The sequence below is a fragment of the Euprymna scolopes genome, chromosome 31, assembly GCF_053919585.1.
Source record: "Euprymna scolopes isolate OS-2025 chromosome 31, ASM5391958v1, whole genome shotgun sequence".
Taxonomy (NCBI): domain Eukaryota; kingdom Metazoa; phylum Mollusca; class Cephalopoda; order Sepiida; family Sepiolidae; genus Euprymna; species Euprymna scolopes.
This window is the reverse complement of record NC_136512.1, coordinates 45,792,846-45,814,196: the sequence shown is the minus strand read 5'-3', so window position 1 is coordinate 45,814,196 and position 21,351 is coordinate 45,792,846. Positions and strand designations below refer to the sequence as shown.

The 21,351-nt window shown below is 31.8% G+C and overlaps 1 protein-coding gene across 2 annotated transcripts in view; it reads right to left on the bottom strand.

Annotated features, from left to right (window-relative positions):
* The window catches only part of LOC145255729 (dual E2 ubiquitin-conjugating enzyme/E3 ubiquitin-protein ligase BIRC6-like), a 515,468-nt gene that overhangs the window by 197,754 nt on the left and 296,363 nt on the right, over positions 1-21,351 (bottom strand). For both annotated transcript variants that reach the window (XM_080114338.1, XM_080114339.1), the window contains exons 36-42: positions 18,848-19,042; positions 15,774-15,974; positions 13,937-14,213; positions 12,460-12,701; positions 5,550-5,655; positions 3,833-4,063; positions 2,868-3,430 (exon numbers count right to left, since the gene is read on the bottom strand). In XM_080114338.1, coding sequence (XP_079970464.1) covers positions 2,868-3,430; positions 3,833-4,063; positions 5,550-5,655; positions 12,460-12,701; positions 13,937-14,213; positions 15,774-15,974; positions 18,848-19,042 — 1,815 coding nt within the window. The remainder of the gene's footprint in view (positions 1-2,867; positions 3,431-3,832; positions 4,064-5,549; positions 5,656-12,459; positions 12,702-13,936; positions 14,214-15,773; positions 15,975-18,847; positions 19,043-21,351) is intronic.

Sequence of the window (21,351 nt, the reverse complement as noted above, 5' to 3'; positions counted from 1 at the left end):
GATTCAACATTCCTATCCCGTCGCGGTTAACCTGATGAAGGCCAGAGGAATAATTGGCTGAAACGTGAAAACAACTAGAAGATGAGGATAATAGCCCAAATAATTAAATAAAAAATATTTCTAAGTTCTATTGCTGTATTTTGAGTGATGTTCTTTGTACAATCTGTTTTGTAAAAGAATTCATTAACCTCTCTTGTTTATGTGCTAGTTTCCTCATCATTTCATCCAACTTATTGATATATACATCCACTGATATTGCTGTACCCAGTCTTATAAAACTAATGAATGAGACCGAAGACAACCAAATCAAGACTATCGATTTCTTTTGATGAAATCCCAATTTTGGAGTATGTTTTGGTATTTCATCTTTATCTAACTGTCTTGCGATTGTTGAAAAGAATTCATATTTCATCACGTGTAACAACAGGGTACAGAAATAGTTCAGTATACTGCCATAATGACAGAGAACAAGTTTCAAGACAATGTTTCATTTGATGCTCTTCCAATTTATGTGTTACCCACTTTTCCAGCTTCTTTACCTTTCCTAGCCATTTCATGGTCTAATACAGTCAGAGTTGAAACATTAAATATCTATTAAATTACACGTTGTTTGGAACATATCTTGTCCCATTACTGCTTTCAGCTCATCACCATCAATCTTGGTTGCAGACCTACAATGGGGGAGGGGGATTTTCAAGGCTGAAATCTCTCACAGTTCGCTCATTTGCCATCAATACTTCATTAATGTTTCTAGCTATCTGAAAAGCATTTGTCCCACAATATGGAGTCATAAACAACACTAATCTTTGATTTATCCATGGTTCTTAGATGTTCATTTGAAATCTCTAAATAACGAAACCATGTCACACTAGACTGCATCTATATAATTAAGCTCATGTGGTATGAAATTGTCAAACAATAAAAAAAGTGAAATTTATAATTTGACAAAAATGCAATTAATAGAATCGGATATTTTCTTAATGACCTATGTTATTAAGGCTTAATTAATGAAGTTAATTCAGAGAAAATATTTCCCATGAGATGGCTAAAAAATATCAAATAATAATAAACTTATTCAGTATCAAATATCCAATTAATGTCATAAAAGTATATACTAAAATATTTGGCTAAAATAAAAACGTTCAGAGTTAATAAAAATATTGGGTAGGTCAAATTCTTTGATGTAAAATTTTTACTGGTGACAGATTTGCTGGAAAGACTATAAATCCATAAAATCCTATTACTCAAAAGGAAATTGATTTTTCTACAAGTTTACCAATTCATATTGGTTTTTATACCTTATCGATGAGATATGTAAAAAAAAAAAAATTAAAAAATTAACAAATCCATTTTTTAAAGATTTTGTTTCAGTGCAATATTGTAACAAAAAAACAAAAAAACTGACAAACAAATTGTTAGTTGATTTTTTTTTTAACATAACTTCAGCATCTTTACATTTTAACCTCATGAATCAATACTGTTCTTTTTTAGGGAAAGTTTACTATAAGAAAAACTCCAAACATCTGAAATTTTCTATATATACAACCTCAAATTGATGCCACATAATAAACTCTTTAATAGTTGTGCAGCTGGTTACTTTTTATGCTGAATGTTCTTTTGAGCACTTTTGTTATTGCTATCAGAATCAAGAATTTAGAACAGAATCTGTAATTGTATTGGGAGCAATTTTGAAATAAGGACAGCAGAAGCCTCAAGCAGGACACATTCCAATCAATGCCGGTTGACTGCCAACACACATTATTTGTAATCAATCATAGACAAACTGAATTGTTTGTTTTATTAATTGATTTTTAATATAGGCAAACAGTTTTGAAAAAAGTATTTTCTATGTGTTTTGTGTATATAATTCAATATTTATTTAATTATTTTTTGAAAACATTAACTTTACCGACAAAAAATAATTTTTTTTCAACATTAAATCTTAATTTAATCTTATGATATAAGCAATGAGTAGAAAGCACAATAGAGAATGCTTTGAGACTTTCCCATTATATTGTAAACTATTCAAGTTATTTTGTGAATCCTATAAATCAATTTCATCTGCGGAAAATAGAAAATTATTGGAATCATCATGAACGGTTTATTAAATCAATGCTCAGTTGTAGAAGATCTCAGATTCCTATGTAAAAAAATGTCCGTGGCATGAAAGACAGAAAATACCTTCTTCAAATTGTATGATGTTATCGTTGCACAGTCTTCATTTAAATGTTGTTTGTTTAGATATGTTACGTTCCATTGTGTCTTAACTTTGGCCAAGTTGAGAGGCAAATAGATTTTCCTTTAAACAAGTTATAAAAACATTTGTAAATAAATTTATATATTCTTTATGTATCTTTTATTTGTTTATATTTGTTACAGAAAAAATGAAAAACTTTCTAAATTGATCTCTGCAATGCTTCATTTGTTTATTAAAAGTTTTGTAAATTCAACTAAGTATTTAATATTTGATGCACAAAAACTGCGTAGGTCTAGAAGGATTTCTCCTTCACTCACTAAAGACAAAATGTGAGCATCCAAAATTCTCATTTAATAATAATAAAAAAAAACAAAAACATGATTTCCACGCTCATTTATTAGTAAATGTTTTGTTTAAAAAAAAAATAAAAAAATGCACCCACATAAAATATATATATTCCCTAAATATTTTTAAAAAAATTAACGAATAAACAAATCAGGTTTTGTTTGCTTACAAATGACATGTGCATTGGCAATTAACCATTGTTGATTGGAATGTGTCCTGCTTGAGTTTCTCAGCTTCTGAGGAATCCTTATTCCATAATTGCTCCAAATATTGGCATCATCCCTTCACTAATTGATATATATGAATAAATAAAGTTCACACTTACCAGAGTTATCACAGCCAGTTTGGTATTGTTGAGTTTCTAACAAGCCATTCTCTCCATTCACACATTTGCTTGCATCAGTTAAAGATTCTGAATTAGTCAAACTCTCGGCAAAGCAAGCAATCTCATGATTACAAAATTCAAATAATCCTTGTGCAAGGATTGAAGGGAAATTGCTGTCAAGGAGTTGCCGCACTGCTCCAGGAGATTGGCAGGTGATGGCCAATGTTGACAAGTGTGAGCGATCAAGCATCATATGGCTGAAGTCGTGTAATGTAATGAAAGAATCTGGAATAGCATTACCAAGAATAGAGCCTTGTTGGCTGGTCTGTGCTTCCTTGGAGTCATCAGTTAAGGAAGTATTATGGTGCTGTTGAGAACTGTCCTTACAATCATCACTGATGGAGGCAGTCATACTGTTGTCAGGGTTTAACATGATACCCATCCACTCAAGAATCAGTGTAAAGAATTCAGGATAAATATAACAGATTGAACAGAGGACATTATCCACAGCTCGTTTCAAGGATGAATCAAACAACAACACTGTACTCCATTCATATACAGCACTGAAATCAAAAGAAGATCTTTTAGCAATTATTAAATAAGAAGTCAACTTAAAATTAGTTTCATTTTGGAAATGTTATTAAATAAAAAAATTATATACATATTTATAACAAAAGTTAGCAATTCATTTTGATAAAATTCATAATATTCTCTCTATATAAGAAACTTGACAAAAAATTCAAAATCTAAATCTACCACATAATTATAAAGTAATATATTTTTGGAATAAATGATTGAATCAAATTAAAAATAAAACTAATGAAGAAAATTACTGGTTTAAAAAATAATGCTAAATAAATTTGATTAAATAAAGAGATGGCCAAATTTAAAAAAAAAAAAATCACCCTGACATGCATTGACACTAATTATAATCTTACAAAACTAAAAAATGAGAAAAACCTAACCTGAAGAGCTCGGGAGTAATGATGGAACGCAATTCAGTACAGACAGATAAGTTTCTACTGTACCAAAGAACAGAAGCAATACAGTGCACATGTGCAGCCGCTGGGTGAGGTAATGTGAAATATGTTGTTTCATGGGGTGCTGCTCCATATCCATTGTTTAAAGACAACATTTCTGATTTTTCAATAGCAACTTTGGCACTATCACCAAGCCATAATATTAGAGCTTTCAAACTGAAAGGGAAAAAGAAAAAAGTATTCATTAAAAAAATTAGAATTTCATTAGAAAAATAGATTTTGGGTTATTCAATACGGAAACATATATATTTATTTATATAGTTCATAATATATGATTAATTGAACACAAGTTGCTATTTTTGCCAATGATGTGGCAAAGAAGCTTTTCCAACTGTATTAGTTTGTAAATGATCCAAATTTGATTTCCCATCACTGCAAAACTGCATCCCTATGCTTGTTTTACAAGTACTTAATCAAATGTGTGCTGAGGAACTTGCTGCACTTGTTTTTCTCTGAATGTACGTGCCATTTAGGAGATGCTTTTTTTTTTTTTTTTTTAAATAAGTATGTTCCCCTTTATATATGGCTGTATATCAGGTTACCTGCCACAGTTTAGATCCATCAGTGTGTCTAGGAAATCATAAGTCTAAATTATATATATATATATATATATATATATATATATATACATACACTTTTTTTTTATTTCATGAGTTACAAGGTGGCAATACATTGCGTATAGATTTTCAGTATTTACTCCGACAATTTCAACACATGATCAGAGCTTAGTAGTAGTGGTATAAAAATATATTTATGAATCAAGCTACACAAAGACATCCATATTCTATAGCTGCAGACAATTCTCTGCAGAGATGAAACATGGACGCCTCTGTATAGCTTAACTGCCATAAACAATTTTTACTATTACTACTACATTCAACAACAACACAAATGCAAACAAGAAACAAAACTTATTCTGAGAGTCAATGCTAAAATCTCCAGACCAGAACAACAAATAACAATCTACAAACATTTTCCACATTGGAGCTAGTGTGAGTGTGTGCACATTAAGAAAATAACTTTTCTAATCAGCATTTTTTCTAATTTTTCATATTTTCACTTTTTTTCCAATATATTTTTTCTCCATTTTATTCAGTCATTTATCATCCATTTCATTATACTTAATCCTTAAAGGTTTTCTCTGTTCAAATGCTCTGATATTTTATATTGCAGCACATACACACTACATGATACCACTACCTCTTCCCAAAATAAAGCAATGCTGGTTTTAAATACATGATATTAAAAATCAAATTCCTTTTTTTCTAATGCAACAACACTTTACAATTTTTGCTACATTTAAGTTTTAGAAAATGCTTATGGTACTCTTATGCTTTTCTGTGGTTAGATGTGATGCTTCACGGAGGGTTCAGAGATCACATTAGTTGCATATAAGCACTTTTTCATCTCATTGGCTCTATTTCTCTGATACTAGCACCTACTGCATATACACATCTCATTGCAGTAAGCGGACAAAAATTGTGTTTGTTTTTTAAAGATATTTTGTATTCCTATGTCAACAAATAAGAAATAAAATTAAAAATAATGTAAACATTCATACTTTCCATATTAATTTTTTATACATGCATATACATATTAATAAAACAAAGAATTGAATTAAAAATAAACAAATTACACCTACCGAGCTGCTGTGCCACAATCCTGAACAGTTCCGAGTTGGTAGAGGATTTCTATTGTCGAGTCATTAGCTATGCCACACACTTTACCCATGTAGGATACACAAGTATCTAAATGGAAAATTATATTTAAATACATATAAATTATTTAAAAGATGAATTATTAAGCAGTCTTCATAACGTTTATACTTTCTTTAATCAATGAAATTTCCACAGCAAAACTTATTTCAATTATATTCATTTAAATTAACAGCTATTAACATTACATACATATGGCATAATCACGTTGACACATGGGTTTCCATTAGATCACCAAAGTAACATACAGCCTGCCCAATACAAGATCGGTGGCCATTGGAAGGCGCTTTATGTCATCTTCTCTAACCAGGATTCTGACTGGAGACTGCATGCAAATTTGTATTCGACATAAACATTCACTTTCAGTGATAGATAGAATACAAAATGATGGACAAATAAAAAAAAGACAGAATAACAAACGCTGAACAAATAAAATCTTTCTAAATACAATACCAAACGCTGAACAAATAAAATCTTTCTAGATACAATACAAAATGATGGATGAATAAAATAGAAAGATACAATACCAGACGCTGGATGAATACAATAGTATTATTACTGATTCAAACATAGGGTGAATTATAAAAATTAATCTTTTAAAAATAATCATAATATCATACTTCAAGCTAAGATTGAAACACAATTTTTTTTTTTTTTTTTGACAGATCCATAAAAAGCCAAAAGTGGCTTGAATAGACTGGGGTGGAACTGCATGCTCTCCTTGGGATGCACAATAAAATGTTACCACCATAATGTGTGTACCAGATTAATGTGTATCTGTAAACCAAATTTCAACTCTAGCTTGGAATCTGTATAGAATTTTGAATTATTTAATCTACAAGAGTAGCATGTTCTCGTTCTATCAGTCATGATTGCATCATGAAAATCCTTGTCATCCGCAATTGTTTTGAGTTTTACCAATCATAGTGAAGATTAAATTTTCAACTTTTACAACTGAATTTTACCAAGTATTCTATTATTTGCAAGCATTCATGGCACAGTAGATAAAATTCAGTTCATATTAGAACTACATAAATTGGTGGATGAGAAAAATAGACTCAGTGGAATTTGAATATAGCATAGATGACTGTTGCAATATTTTGGACTTGTAATGGGGTATGATCCCACACAGTCGGACGATTCTATTTATAAACGATGCTGCTATGAACTGACGAATCGAATTAATTCACGTTCTGTTACCAACCAATCAGAAACCATGTTTTTTTTTTTTCCCCCGGTCTCGATACGGTAAGAATATTTTGCTCTGTGGAACTGTCTACTGCAAACCAGTCACCTCTCAAGACTTGTTTAGAACAACGAACCATTGGAAACTTTTATGAAACTAAACATGGCTTACACTTCTAGAGGTTATGGGCCCAGCGTGCGTCTTTATTTCGATGGATCCGAATCAAAATTCGAATTGTGGCAAGTTAAATTTCTAGGATATCTACGAATCCAAAAGCTACACAAAGTACTTCAAACACAACTTGAAAACAGAAACGACCCCGACTTCATTGAAAAGAATGCAACTGTCTTTGCGGAATTAATACAGTGTTTAGATGACCGAAGTCTATCACTGGTAATGAGAGAAGCACTGGACGGTGGCTGCAAAGCATTGAACATATTGAGAGAGCATTATTTATCGAAATGAAAACTCAAAATTATTTCTTTATACACTGAACTGACCTCTGTAAAACGAATGGAAGCCGAAACTATTACTGATTATATTATAAGAGCCGAAACGACTGCAAATTCGTTAAAAATGTCTGTTGAAGTTATAAGTGACAGTCTGTTAATTTCCATGGTCCTTAAGGGATTACCAAGTGATTTCAAGCCATTTACCACCGTGATAACCCAGAAAGAAAAACCCACGACTTTTAGCCAATTCAAGGTAGCACTCAGAAGTTACAAAGAAACTGAAAAAAAATGATCACAGAAAAAAACGAATCCACAAATATCATGAAATTTAAAAATACCCACATAAAAACACCAAAATTGAATTATACCCATGCCAGGAATAAAAACCGCAACTTTGCCAAAAACAATTTTTCTCCTAAGTACAAAAATTATTTGCTATAATTGTGGATGACCTAATCACAAGAGTTTCCAATGTAGATACAGGACTCAAAATGGTGACTCCATTAAAAATGTAGAGAGCTCTGTTAGCGAACATACATTTTTATTTTTGTATACGTTTAATGCTTCAACAAACAATAATAATTTTCTTGTCGATTGTAGGGCCACGGCACATGTGATTACAAAGGAATCTGATTTTATCAATTTTGACCCCAACTTTAAGCCACAAAATCATTTTGTAGAACTAGCTGACGGGAGTCGAGTCAATGATATCGTTTTGAAAAGAGGCAATGCGAAAATCTCGCTAAAGAACAATAAAGGTGAACTGTGTTTCTGTATTCTAGAAAACGCTCTTCTAATCCCAAAATTTAAACAAAATATATTTTCTGTACAAGCTGCCACAAAACAAGGTGCAAATATAAACTTTAGCCCCAATAAATCAAAACTGGTATACCCGAATGGAACTGTATTTGACATTAAAGAAAATGGAAGACTATATTATTTAAATAGCGTAGTCCCATCAAAAACCGCCTGCCATGATCTACAGACATGGCATAAAATTCTTGGACACTGCAATATTCCTGATATCAAAAAGTTGCTAACTGTAGTTGATGGAATGAAAATACAAACATCAAAAAATTTCAACTGCAACATCTGTACGCAAGGGAAAATGACAAACTATCAAAGCAAGATACCAGACAAAAAGGCCACAAAAATCCTATCAATGGTGCACTGTGACTTGAACAGTCCCGTAGAACCGATGGCCAGAGAACATTATAGATATGTGTTGAATTTCGTAGATGACCATTCATGTTTAATAATGGTTTACTTTTTAAAGAACAAATCTGATACCCTGCTAGCAACTAAAAAATATCTAGCCGACATGGTTCCCTACAGTGAAATCAAGTGTATTCGTTCTGACAACGGTACGGAATTCACCAATAAAGACTTTGAACTTTTACTAATTAACCATCATATCAGGCATGAAACATCAGCTCCTAGATCGCCACACCAAAACGGGACTGCTAAACATGCGCGGCGGACACTTTTTGAAATGGCAAGATGCCTACTCATTGAATCAAAACTCAATAAAAACCTCTGGACGTACGCACTTACGGTGGCAGCCTATATACGCAACAGGTGCTTTAATAAAACACTATCTAAAACTCCATATGAATCTTTCTGCGGTAAAAAAACAAATTTAAGCAGAATGCATATATTTGGTTCAAGTTGCTTTGCATATGTAGATAAAAAGAGTAAATTGAATATTAAAGCCAACAGAGGTATATTTCTTAGATACGATAAAAACAGTCCAGCCAATTTAGTATTTTTTCCCGAAAAAAATAAAAAAAGAATCCGATGTGTAAAATTCACAGACACGTATAATTTTACAGACGAAAACCCGTCATATGAAGAAGATAAAATTATATTCCCTCAAATAATTAAAACAAACTAAGACCATAAAAATGACGGAAATGAGTGTCCATGATGATAATGATGATGATAAAGTCGAAAGATATCCCAAAAGAAATAGAAGGCGACCCGATCTTTTTGTGGTCGACAATATAAAAGATTATCAAATCGACTATTGCTATTCAATGGAAAATGTGCCAAAAAGCTTTAACGAAGCAATTAATTCAGAACATTGTGATAAATGGAAAATTGCCATGAAAAAAGAAATAGATGCCTTAACCGAAAATGATACCTATACGGTAGTGCCTCTCCCAAAAGATAAACATGTTATTTCTACAAGATGGGTCTTTACAAAAAAAAACTACAGCATCAGGCGTAGAACAGTACAAAGCTAGATTTGTTGCTAAAGGGTACTCTCAGATTTATGGTATAAAATATTTTTCTACGTTTTCACCGACCACAAACCTAACGACAATCAGAATTTTACTGCAATCGCATCACAATATGACCTAAACATCCATCGAATGGACGTAAAAAATGCTTACTTGAATGCCCCAATAGACTGAAATTTATATTACCCCTCCAGAGGGATTTATAATGAAAAATAAAAATAGTGTGTGGCGACTTAACAAGTCATTATATGGTCTAAAGCAGAGTGCTCAGTGTTGGAACACAGTATTTCATGATTATATTATTAAACAACAATTTAGACAATGTGCTGTAGACCCCTGTTTATATACCCAACACAAAGACGATAAACTACTGATTTTGGTTTTGTGGGTCAATGATATTTTAATTGCATCAATTTGTGACATAATGTTAACCGATGTTAGGAACAGATTAAGTAAACGATTCAAAATGACCGATCTCGTCAAAATATCCTGGTTTCTGGGGATAGAATTTACTCAAAGCAAAGGACTTGTTACGATGAATCAATCGAGATACATCAACAAAATACTATTAAAATTTGGAATGGGAGAGTGCAAGAAACGCTCTACACCGGTTGAAAATGATATTAATAAAAATATACACACAGAATCTGAAATAATAAATGACACACAATATTGCCAAATTATAGGTAGTCTTATATATTTAATGACTGCAACCAGGCCCGACATATGCTATACAGTAACAAAACTGTCACAAAAATTAACATGACCGACAATGAAGGATTTAAACAGAGCTAAACAAGTCCTGCGTTATTTAAAAGGAACTAAAGAACAGAAGTTAGTATTTAGAAAATCAAGAAATCCCCTAAAATTAGGTTTTTCGGATTCAGACTGGGGAAACGACGAAGATCGCAAGAGTATATCTGGATATTGTTTCAGACTCTCAGAAAATGGGCCTATTATTTCATGGAAATCTAAAAAGCAACAGATTGTATCTCTCTCTACGTGTGAAGCAGAATTTATCGCAATCACACACACGACCCAGGAAGCACTCTACCTTAAAAATATCCTAAAGACTATTTTAGAGCCAGAATTAACTAAAAGCCCCATAGTAATTAATTGTGATAATCAAGCCAGTATAGTCTTAGCACAGAACACGGTAATCAACCAAAGATATAAGCATATAAATATAAAATACCATTTCATAAAAAACGAGGTGAAAAAGGAATCCATTATTTTGAATTACATATCATCAGAAAAAATATCGTTGATGTATTCATGAAATCCGCGACAAGAATAAAGTTACATCATTTTTTCTCAAAACTTGTTGGGGGATTTGACTGAATAATTTTTTTTTTTTTTTTTTTTCACAGCCCTGTATGTATATAGATTTCTATATATCAAAAATCAAAAAAAAAAAGTCCTGGACAAGACGTTAAACTGTATCCATTTTATTTGTATTATTTAACCTTTAACCTACTAATGCGTAACTAAAAAACTCTTTGTAATTTTCCTTTTCGACAAAATACTTTTTGCATGCTTATATTAAGGCGCGCAGAAATTACAATTGACTTTTTTTTGTGCACATTAGTTTTCTTTCTTATTTTTCAAAAATTTCCTATCTTTTTTGCATTGTTTTCATTAACAAAACAAAGAAAAACCTCTTTAAACGGGTACATATTGCATGTATATTTATTTATATGTATGTGTTTTTTCTTTTCTTTTACAAAACTGCATAATCAAATTTCTTAAGAAATGGCTTATTTTTCACATACCCACCCCTTTTTAAGGTTGAAATACATTCCATTTCTTTTATTTCTCTTCTCTGTACACATCTGTTTTTGACATTTGAACACAATTAAAAATGGCGTCTTTTTACAAGCTAAAATTCTAAGACCCAAATGATTTCTAATTTTTTGTTATGCATAATTGAATATAAAAATATATATTTATTTTTGAGCAGAACGAACACAAGGGACTTCCCCATTATAACAAATAGGGAGGATGTTGCAATATTTTGGACTTGTAATGGGGTATGATCCCACACAGTCGGACGATTCTATTTATAAACGATGCTGCTATGAACTGACGAATCGAATTAATTCACGTTCTGCTACCAACCAATCAGAAACCAGAATTGCTTCATAAATATTAAACCTTTTCTGGAGCAATTTCACGTCTCGACACGGTAAGAATATTTTGCTCTGTGGAACTGTCTACTGCAAACAAGTCACCTCTCAAGACTTGTTTAAAACAACGAACCATTGGAAACTTTTATGAAACCAAACATGGCTTACACTTCTAGAATGACTCCATGGGTTATGACAATATCTATTGAGCTTATCACATACAATTTGAAAGGCATAAAAATAAAAGTCAGATTAACTGAAACAATTGATAGAAAAATGTGGGAGGTGAAGTAAATAAGTGTTGTATTAGCCAAAGCTGATGACAAACCTTAATCTTGGATTGAGCAGATATATAGACATAAATTTATTATCCAGGTTTTCGGAAATCTGTAAAGATTACTTTTTCAGATACATTTATCAATGTCGATTCAAACTCTCGTGATTGAAAACATACATTGCTTGAATAGAGAGATTATGTTAAATATAGAAATCATGTTTATTATTAAAGAAAGATAATGTGACTTTTCTCGATTGGTGTTTATAAAGTGCATGAAAATGGGTTTTCTGGGGTTTTTTTTTCATAAATCTTTTTCGTAATTTCAAGTGTAATTGTTAGTTGATTTCATGAACAAAAAGCAAGTATGCTTGTTTTGTGCAGACGAGATTTGATACAGTAAAGAGTGCTTTGTGATGCTGACAAATATTTCTATGTTTAAGCTTCGTCATCTCTTTAAATTATTTTTAATCAAGTCTGAAATAATATACAAGTGGTGAACAAGATTAAAAAAAAAGATACATCTTGTTTTGATTATTTAAACAAAGTTATTTACCAAGTTGTCCGAGAAATGATGTTTTTCTCAGTAGACTGTCTATGAGAGCAAGTCCCATATCTGTAGAGTGAAGCCCAAGTTTAAGGAGAACTGTCTCCAAGTAAGGTGGAGAATGATAGCTCCCCTGAGGCGACACCAAGAGAGCAGTGCATGTGGTTAGTAGATGAGGAATGGCTGCTGCTGCAGAAGCTACACTTTCTTCTATAGTCAGACAGTGCTGCAACAGTTGGACCCAGCCAAGGCTAAAACAAAATGGAACAAAAGCGTAAAGTTAAAAATATAAATGAATTTAAAGACATTCATTAAACTTTTCAAAAAAAACAAAAAATATAACAATATGCTAAGGCATTTCATGTTCATATGCGTCTTTAAAAATAAAAAATGAGATTATCCGATTAGCATATTGATTGGTGATTAATACAGCTATGACAAGAGAATATTCTTTTCATTATTTTGATTCTCGAGCATCAGTTAATACCTTTTATGTTTTTAGATAGAGTAATGCATTTCTCGATTGAATAACTGTGTCGGATATATACTCGAGAGTCAAAACAATGATAAGAATATTCTCTTGTCATAGCCCTAGTGATTAATCTGATAAAGTAAAAATTTTTTTCACATTTTAAAATCAGTTGTTCCTGAATTAAATTGTTCTCCTGTAACTAAAACAATACATTTAAAAAAGTTAACACTCATTTTATGAATAACAACATAGTCAATGACAATTATTTTTATTGTAAGTAGAAAGAGAATATTCGTTTTAAAATAATGAAATTGCTACAATTTTAAATAAAGAAGAAACATTTGTTGTATTTTTTATTTTATTAAATATTTAGCTGACGCACAAGAAAGAGTAATTTTTCCTTAATAGTATTGACACTAACAGACATTTCAAAAGGAGGAGGAGGAGGAGGATCATCATCATCAGTAGTAGTAGTAGTAAATTATAAAGCTTGATATAGAAAGCACCATGGATTTGACATGGAGTCTCGCTAGTTATAATAATTTTATATTACCATTTTCTGGAATTAGAAACACTCTTTAAACACACTTTGTAAATATTTTTTTAGAACTGGAACATACAAATATGTATACGTAAAATTAGTTTATTCATATATATATATATATATATATATATATACATACACACACACATATATATATATATATATATATATATATATATATATGTGTGTGTATGTATAAGTGTATTCTTTTCTTTGTGAAGTAAAAGCTGATCAAAATATTAGATGATTTAAGCAAAAAATCAAAATTTGCTCCCAGCTAATTTCAAAGAAGTAATTAATACACCAAATGCATCGAAAGGGAGCAGAAGAGAAAAGTAATAACAGGTCAACCAAAAGTTCACACATCCATAAGGGTGGAAAAAATTGTGATTAGAAGATTAACATTCATTAGAATTCTTTGAGGCTAGATCATTTGTCACGAAATTGTTGAAGAGTAAAAAGGTTCTTACCTGGTTTTGGAAACAATGTCATCGGAGGGCGCTAGAACACTGGTGTTTTTCTGGTTTGTTTCACTGAATGCACTGTGTCCCATCAACAGGATCTGTGACAGCCCAATGGTCATAGAATCCCGGGCCCTGTGAAGGCGAATGGTAACCATAGTGACAACCTCAGGTCGAATGAGTTGTAGACGGATAAACCCGAGACTACAGGTCATGAGAGGAGCACTCATGGGAGTCACAGTAATTCCATCATGACTTACTTCCAATGAAACATAAGATGGACAAGCTGAAATGAAAGTAAGAAATATTAATGCAACCAATGTAAAAAGAACAGAACAAAATAGAACGAATGTATTGATCAAAATGGATTTACGTCAATACTGAAAAATTCATAATATTTTGCTGAAATATTCTCTTGAAAAAGGGTTACAATTTTTTTTTTAATTTCTTGTATACTAATACTGTGTTATTGTAATTTTGGGATATAATTTAAATTTATAATTTTTCATTACATTTAAATATGGACTTTAATTGCTAGAATATTATATCTTAGAGATTATTTTTATCTTTTAATTTTGTTTTTTTCCCCCTCAATTTTAAAGCAAGTTAATAGAAAAAAATATACCCATAATAAACAATAGCATATATATATATATATATTAGAATACACTTCATAGAATAAATAAAATGAATTCCCCAAGCAGAAAAGTTTTATATTTTTTCATGTTCCTTACAAAGATTAAAAATTAATATATTATGTTACTAAATGTTGTGTGTAGAATCCTTATTCTAATTTTTCTTAAAATCCATTTCATGATTTTTATTCTAGAAAATGTTTTAAATTTATGGCTTAAGAAATTGAAATTTAAGGAATTTTGCTGAACTGCTATCTAATGGTTATGGATCAAATTCAATGCAATCTTAAATATTTTAATTTTTAAATGAGAGGTAGTACCTAGATTATGCTCTTTAAAACCTTTTAAAATCCACTGAAATTCAGGGACTATTTATCAATTGATGGTTAGTACCTATTTCTAAAATTTCACAGAAAATTTTCATGAAGTGCTTCCACTTCATCTTCTTTGTCCCATTTTGCATTAAACTAAATATAGTTCATATAACAACCCCTTATCCCTAGTAGCTGTGTTTCAAAATTCATTATTGCTTAATTAGTTAATGCATAAACATTTGTAACTTTATATAGGTACTAGATATACACATCTATTATCAAATTGCTATGCCACTTCATGTAAGATCACCAAACTTAAGCGACATTGAACCTATCAGTACTTTTGGAATAGCAAGTGTTGAATGTAAATTTCTCTTCAGATCTCTGGTGGTATGATTCTGAGATCAAAGTAAAATCGTCTCAAACAAACTTGGGTTAGCATAATAAATGCTAAAGAAAAAGAAAAATGTAATATTTAATATAGGAAAGAAAAAGTTTGCATCTTTACAATCACCCTATCATTAAAAGAAAAATGCTTTTACCTTATTGGCAGCATTCATATTGTTTGCATGCAATATTTGAAATTTAAATAAAAAGCTGCTTATTTGTCACTGAATATTTCATTATTTTTTTGTTTATGGTGAAATGATTGTAATGAAACAGAAAAATGAGTCCACTTTTTTAGACTTATTTTACTTGGATTTTTAGCTATAAGCAATGTGTAGTATCTGTTCTAATACCACACTTTATATTTTCTATCTTCAGTCAAAGGAGATAATTTTTATTTTTGTCCCAATTCATAATGCCTCTTCTTAGGGAGCTGGATTTTTCCAACATTAAAAACTGACCTTGTGTCTAACTCTGCCCTTGTAGAGAGGGAAGTAAATAGGAACTCACTTGACAAGGAGGTGCTGTGAGGAGAAATCTGAACTTCCTTCAACAGAATGGCAAAAGGCAGTTGGATAGTTAGATCTACCCAAGTTTCATCTGGATAAAAATGGTAGGACCAAGCAGCTGACCTTGCTCGTCTATGAGGTGGGGACGCCTGTATCAGTACTTCTGCAGGAGTTGCAGTTGGACTACTTGACGAGATTGTACCTGACAAAAGAGAATAATAACCATGTAATTTGAATAGATAAAGCAGAAAAAAAACATTCATGCAATCTTATCACCTAAGAGACTGCATTTTCTTTTTTTTCTCTTCATATCAAAATCAGAAAAAAATCATTTATATTGGAATTAGCCATCATATTAAATTTGTAATTTAACATGGCGTCCAATTTTAGCATTTTTTATTAAACACGAATCAAATATTTTTTAAAATTTGCTTTGATTTATCTTTTTTTTTTTTTTTTTTTTTTTTTTTTACATATCAACATTTTTACATTTTTTTTGTATAAATAAAGAAGTTCGTCCAAATAGTAAGCTTACTCACTAAATTATAAAATAATTTTTTTTCACCAAGGTTTTCATAATTGCTTAAAAAATCTTTTTTTTTTTCTTTTTAGTAAAAAGTTGAGGAGAGGCAGCAAAAGGTGTTAATCTAAAATACAGGGTGGAACAATAAAATTGTCACACTAGAAAATATATGATTTCATTTCATTAGATGAGAACCAGTTTTCTTTTTTTTTTTTTATAGCCCATCTACTAGTTTGCCAGTTGTATACAAATCCCAAGAGTGATAGGAACCTTTTATCATGTCTGAAAGTGATACAATGCTCAAAAAGCGAGATCAGAGATGTGCTGCTGTACAACTCATGTTCTCTACCGATCGAAGTTATGACAACAGGACCATTGCTGGCACTCTCAAAATGCATTGCTGGATTGTCCCGAATAACAGAGACATGGCCAGAATGATGGAAACAAAGTTTCCGGCCATGATTATGGTCTTTGGTTTGGTTTCAAGTGAGGGCCACATTATGCCACCTCATATCTTTAAAGTCAGCTTGAAAGTGTGTCTGGATATACTGAAGAGTGTGGTGATCCCCTGGTGCAATCAGTTGGCTGCTGGCAGACCCTGGGTGTGGCAGCAGGACTTGGCGCCAGCCCACAAATCCAAAGAGACCCGAGCTTGGTTTCAGAAGGAGTGCTATGACTTGTACCCTTCTCTCACTGTTCCCCTCCTCCCCCACCTGAACCTGCTGGACTACTTCATTTGGTTATACGTCGAGAACATCATCAACTTGACCTCCCATAATCTCCAAAGCCAGCCTGATTGTGAGTATTCACAGTGCTTCCGACGGCTCTTGTGGAAAAGCATATTCCCAATTCTGGACCTGTATCGAGGTGGTAATTGAGGTTGAAGGCAGCTACAGCGAATTAAATGTCAGCTGTACTACATCATTAAGTTATCTGATTTGATTTTTTTTCAATAAAAGTTTTAAAACCAAGCTATAATGTTTTCTTTAAGGCGACAACTTTATCGTTCCACCCTGTAGTGTCAATTGATATGTTTAAAAGCAGATTCCTATAATGAAACAAAATTTTTCAACCTCCCCAACCACTGAAAAAAGTTGGATTCCACGAAAAAGTGGAGAATTCACATTCCTGTATCATACACATGCTTACAATTAATGAATATTTTTATAATAAGCAGTTTTGTTTCACAGCTTGGTTTTAAGTGAGGGTACCACTGATATTTTATATTTATCCTAGAGCAAGAGAAGTATCTTGATAAAAAGAAGAACCTGTATTTTGCTTTTATAGAAATCTTGACAATCCTAAAAGATGTTATTTGGTTGTAGAACAAACAAGTTATTTGTGAAGGTTGTTTAAACAATGTACAGAAATGCTTAAAGTTATGTTAGAATTAAAGATAAAGTGACAATTTTAATGCTATACATGAGAATAGATAGATCTGTATAGTCTGTTGTTTTTCGTTTGTGTCATAAAAGCATTTTCCTAAGTTTTATACAAGTTATCTGTAAGAAATGCTGTATGCTGATAATTTAGTACTTACCTGTGAAACAATGGAAGTTCGATTTGTTAAGTTAAAGACTTGGAAGAAAGCTATCGAAAGTAAAGATCTGAGAGTGAATGCTACTAAGACCAAAGTGATGATCAGTAATTGTAGTGTTGAAAATACAAGAAATGCAATGGAATTACTGATATGTTAAGAGATGATAAACAGTTTATGGCAAAAGATATAAGAAAATAGAGACAGATGAGAACTCAAGTGTGTAGAAAGTATATTTGGCAAGACTACTGGGGTTGTTTAGAGGTTTTGTTATTGAACATGTGCTGATATGATAGCAAGAGTTAGAAATGGATTGGAACTTCTGCCATCATTAACCAGCAGAGCGTTACCACTATCGACTAAAAAAGAGTCTATCAGGCATGTATACTTAGTGTGATGTACTTAGCCAGTGAGGGTTGAGGATATGTATTACATGGAGAAAAATGATATGAGAATATGGTGGATGTATAATATCAGTTTCAATTGACCTCAGAAGATAAAATATAAGCAGTATAGGAGACTGTTGTTATAAATATCACCATGGTCACATTGAAAGGATAGATTAGAACACTCGAGCTAATGTAAAATAGTTGAGGTAGCAAAGAAAGCAAAATAACACGAGAGGAAGTGATAAGAATAAATTTGACAGAAAGAAGAATAAATAAAGACCTGGCCAGAGATAAGCAACTTTTAGAAATTGACTTCCAAACTGACCTAATATGTCATCATAACAAACAAACAAAATAAGATAAATGTCTACTAAAGTGGGATAAAATATTTCGTTTCAAAAGGTGATTCTATAATGATCACTAGTTCATGGATACAATTATTCAATTTATAAAATTGTATCCATATTACTTCTTATACCATTCAAGACAGAATTATGAGTAAGATTACTTTAAAACCAAACAAAAGAAATCTAATTCATTTTACTTTTACAAAAATCTATTAAAAATACTTTTGTTTTCTGATTCAACAAGTCCAAAAAAAAAAGAAATGCACAACTATTTCTTACCGAGTGGGGCAAAGTTTTGAAGTACATCATTACAGTCAGTGTTTGTTGATCCACCATTAAGTTTATATGTACTTGGCAGACGATTGTTGCTACTGCTGTTAAGGTTCTGCATCATCGTGGAAATAAGGCCCGGACTTGTATTCACTATCTTCTGGCTGCAGCTCACCAAGTTGTTACAGATAACATTAATTGCACCTGAAAAAAAAAAAAAAATGGAAATTATTAATAAAACAGAAATATTTTCAGAAAAAAAGTAAAAAGGTTAATAAATGGGTACTACTGCACTTTAGTGCCCGTTTTTCCATAAGTTGTGCTCGGCAAAGAACGGAAAACGCCAGATTATAACAAGCAAGTCAAGAAAACAAAAATAAATAAATAACCGCCGTACTATAACAAGTGAACACAAGTATACAAAAAAAAACAAAAAAAATTTAAAATAAAAAACAAAAAAAAAACAGAAAGAAACAAAAACAGAAACCTACTGTAAGAATTACAAACATTTTACTGGCAATTGTTTTTAGGCAATCGTTTTTCTTGGGGGAGGGGGATAATAAAAGTTTCTTTTTTATATTTTTTTTTTTAAAGAAAAGTTTTGGGCAGTAGACGACTGCAGTTTTGTATAAGAATTCTTGTTTATGCATTTTTTTTTTGCAGCAAAATAAATTTTTTTTTATTATTTTTTTTTTTTTTGCAGATGTCAGTTATTGTGGGTTAGGCATATACTTTTTGGTGCAATGTGCAGTCTCCTGAGGATAGGCTATTTCTTTAAGGATAGTATCTTTTACCAGTTGAAGTAAAGCAGCTGACGATGGTAAAGTGGGCAGAGAAAGGTTGTTTAAGAATGTAGAAGGAGGAGGAAGTTCCTGAACTGAGTATCTTTATGCTTTATGATAGAGACAAAAAGGATTCTTTCCAAATTTTTGTCTCTACATAAATTCACTAAAATAACTATCAAGCAGATCGCGGTTGGTGCCACACTCTTTTGTTTCGTTGTTTCGCCTCCTTCCACATGCTCTCCACAGATAGCCCTAGTCTTTCCTTTCTTGCTTTTTTTTCTTCCAGTTTTTAACATCTGCTAGTTAAGTTGATGTCTCTCTTTTGGCTTGCTCATAATCTAGCGTTTTCCGTTTTTTGCTGGGCGTTGTCAAGTGCGACTCATGGAAAAACGGGGCACTAAAGTGCAGAAGTACCGATGAATGGGATTACAATAAATGTTTTAAGTTTATTTCAATCTTGTAGAATGTATATCTATGCAAAGAAAATGAGCATGATTACATTTTATTTTAAATAGCAGTACTTAGACAGGTTTCGTTAAAAGGAATAAAACTTTTTTTTCTTTTTTTACAAGAGAGTTACCTCTTATCAAGGCGAGAAGGTCACTCAAAGATAAGGAGTAATGAGTGTATTCACTATAATAACAGCGTAGTGACTGTTAGTGATGGAAATTTGGTAGAATTTGATTATTATAGCTAACAAGAATTTGTTTATATTGGAAATGACAATATTGAAAAGCTGGCCAGCAGAATAGAGTTTCACAGGCTGGTAGTTCTAAGAAAGAAACTTTGATGAAATTTGTGTTTACACTTAGACACAGATAGAGTGGGTAAAATTGTTAATAGTGGTTGTAGATAGAAGAGTAGTTTTTATGAAAGTTTATTGGTGAGCAGCACTTGCCATGAAAATAATAAAGTTTATTGGTGAGCAGCACTTGCCATGAAAATAATAAAGTTTATTGGTGAGCAGCACTTGCCATGAAAATAATAAAGCAGAGACAGGTTCACAAAATCTCTTCTGTGGGAAAAAGGTTGCAGGAAGGGGAAAACGCCATCAACTATTAAGTTTTGAAGCCAGTTTTACACTATCAAGACAGGATAGGGTCCCTGAGCAGCCCTGATCCAGATGTGGCAATAGTACTCCATTTTAGGGGGCAATTAGCTCTTATACAGGTAGAGGATTGCATCAGAAGTAAGTCTTCCATATCAGGTCAGAAGTGAAAGTCAGATTCAGAAACTTATCAAAGCAGGAAGCTTCTTTAAGATAAGAGCCATTCATATCAATCGGGGCCAAGTGGGGATCAGAACATTTATAAAAGCTTGGTTTTGAATGCATTAAAATCAATCAGCCACTTTTTGCCTCATTAAACCACATGCTAAAGGTTGGAGGAGGGCAACTCAAAGTGATCTTCAACTTTTGGCCTTTGAAGTGTTACGATAGATGGATCCACTATTGACAATTTCATTTATGCTCTGGACAAACACAAAATTTTCGCCATGTATTTTAGAAGGTATAAGAATCTATATAACATTGATTGTGCTGATTGGGAAATTCTAAAAAAGGTCAACTTATTGCTTCAAAAACCAGGAATCACAGAACACAAATTTGTGGATTACATTTTAGAACAAAAAATGTGTAACTTAACTTTTCCTGAAATTGTAAAAATCTTAACAGAATTGTTCACTTTAAAACATCATCATTCCACAAATGGTGGAAATGCCTGAATTTAA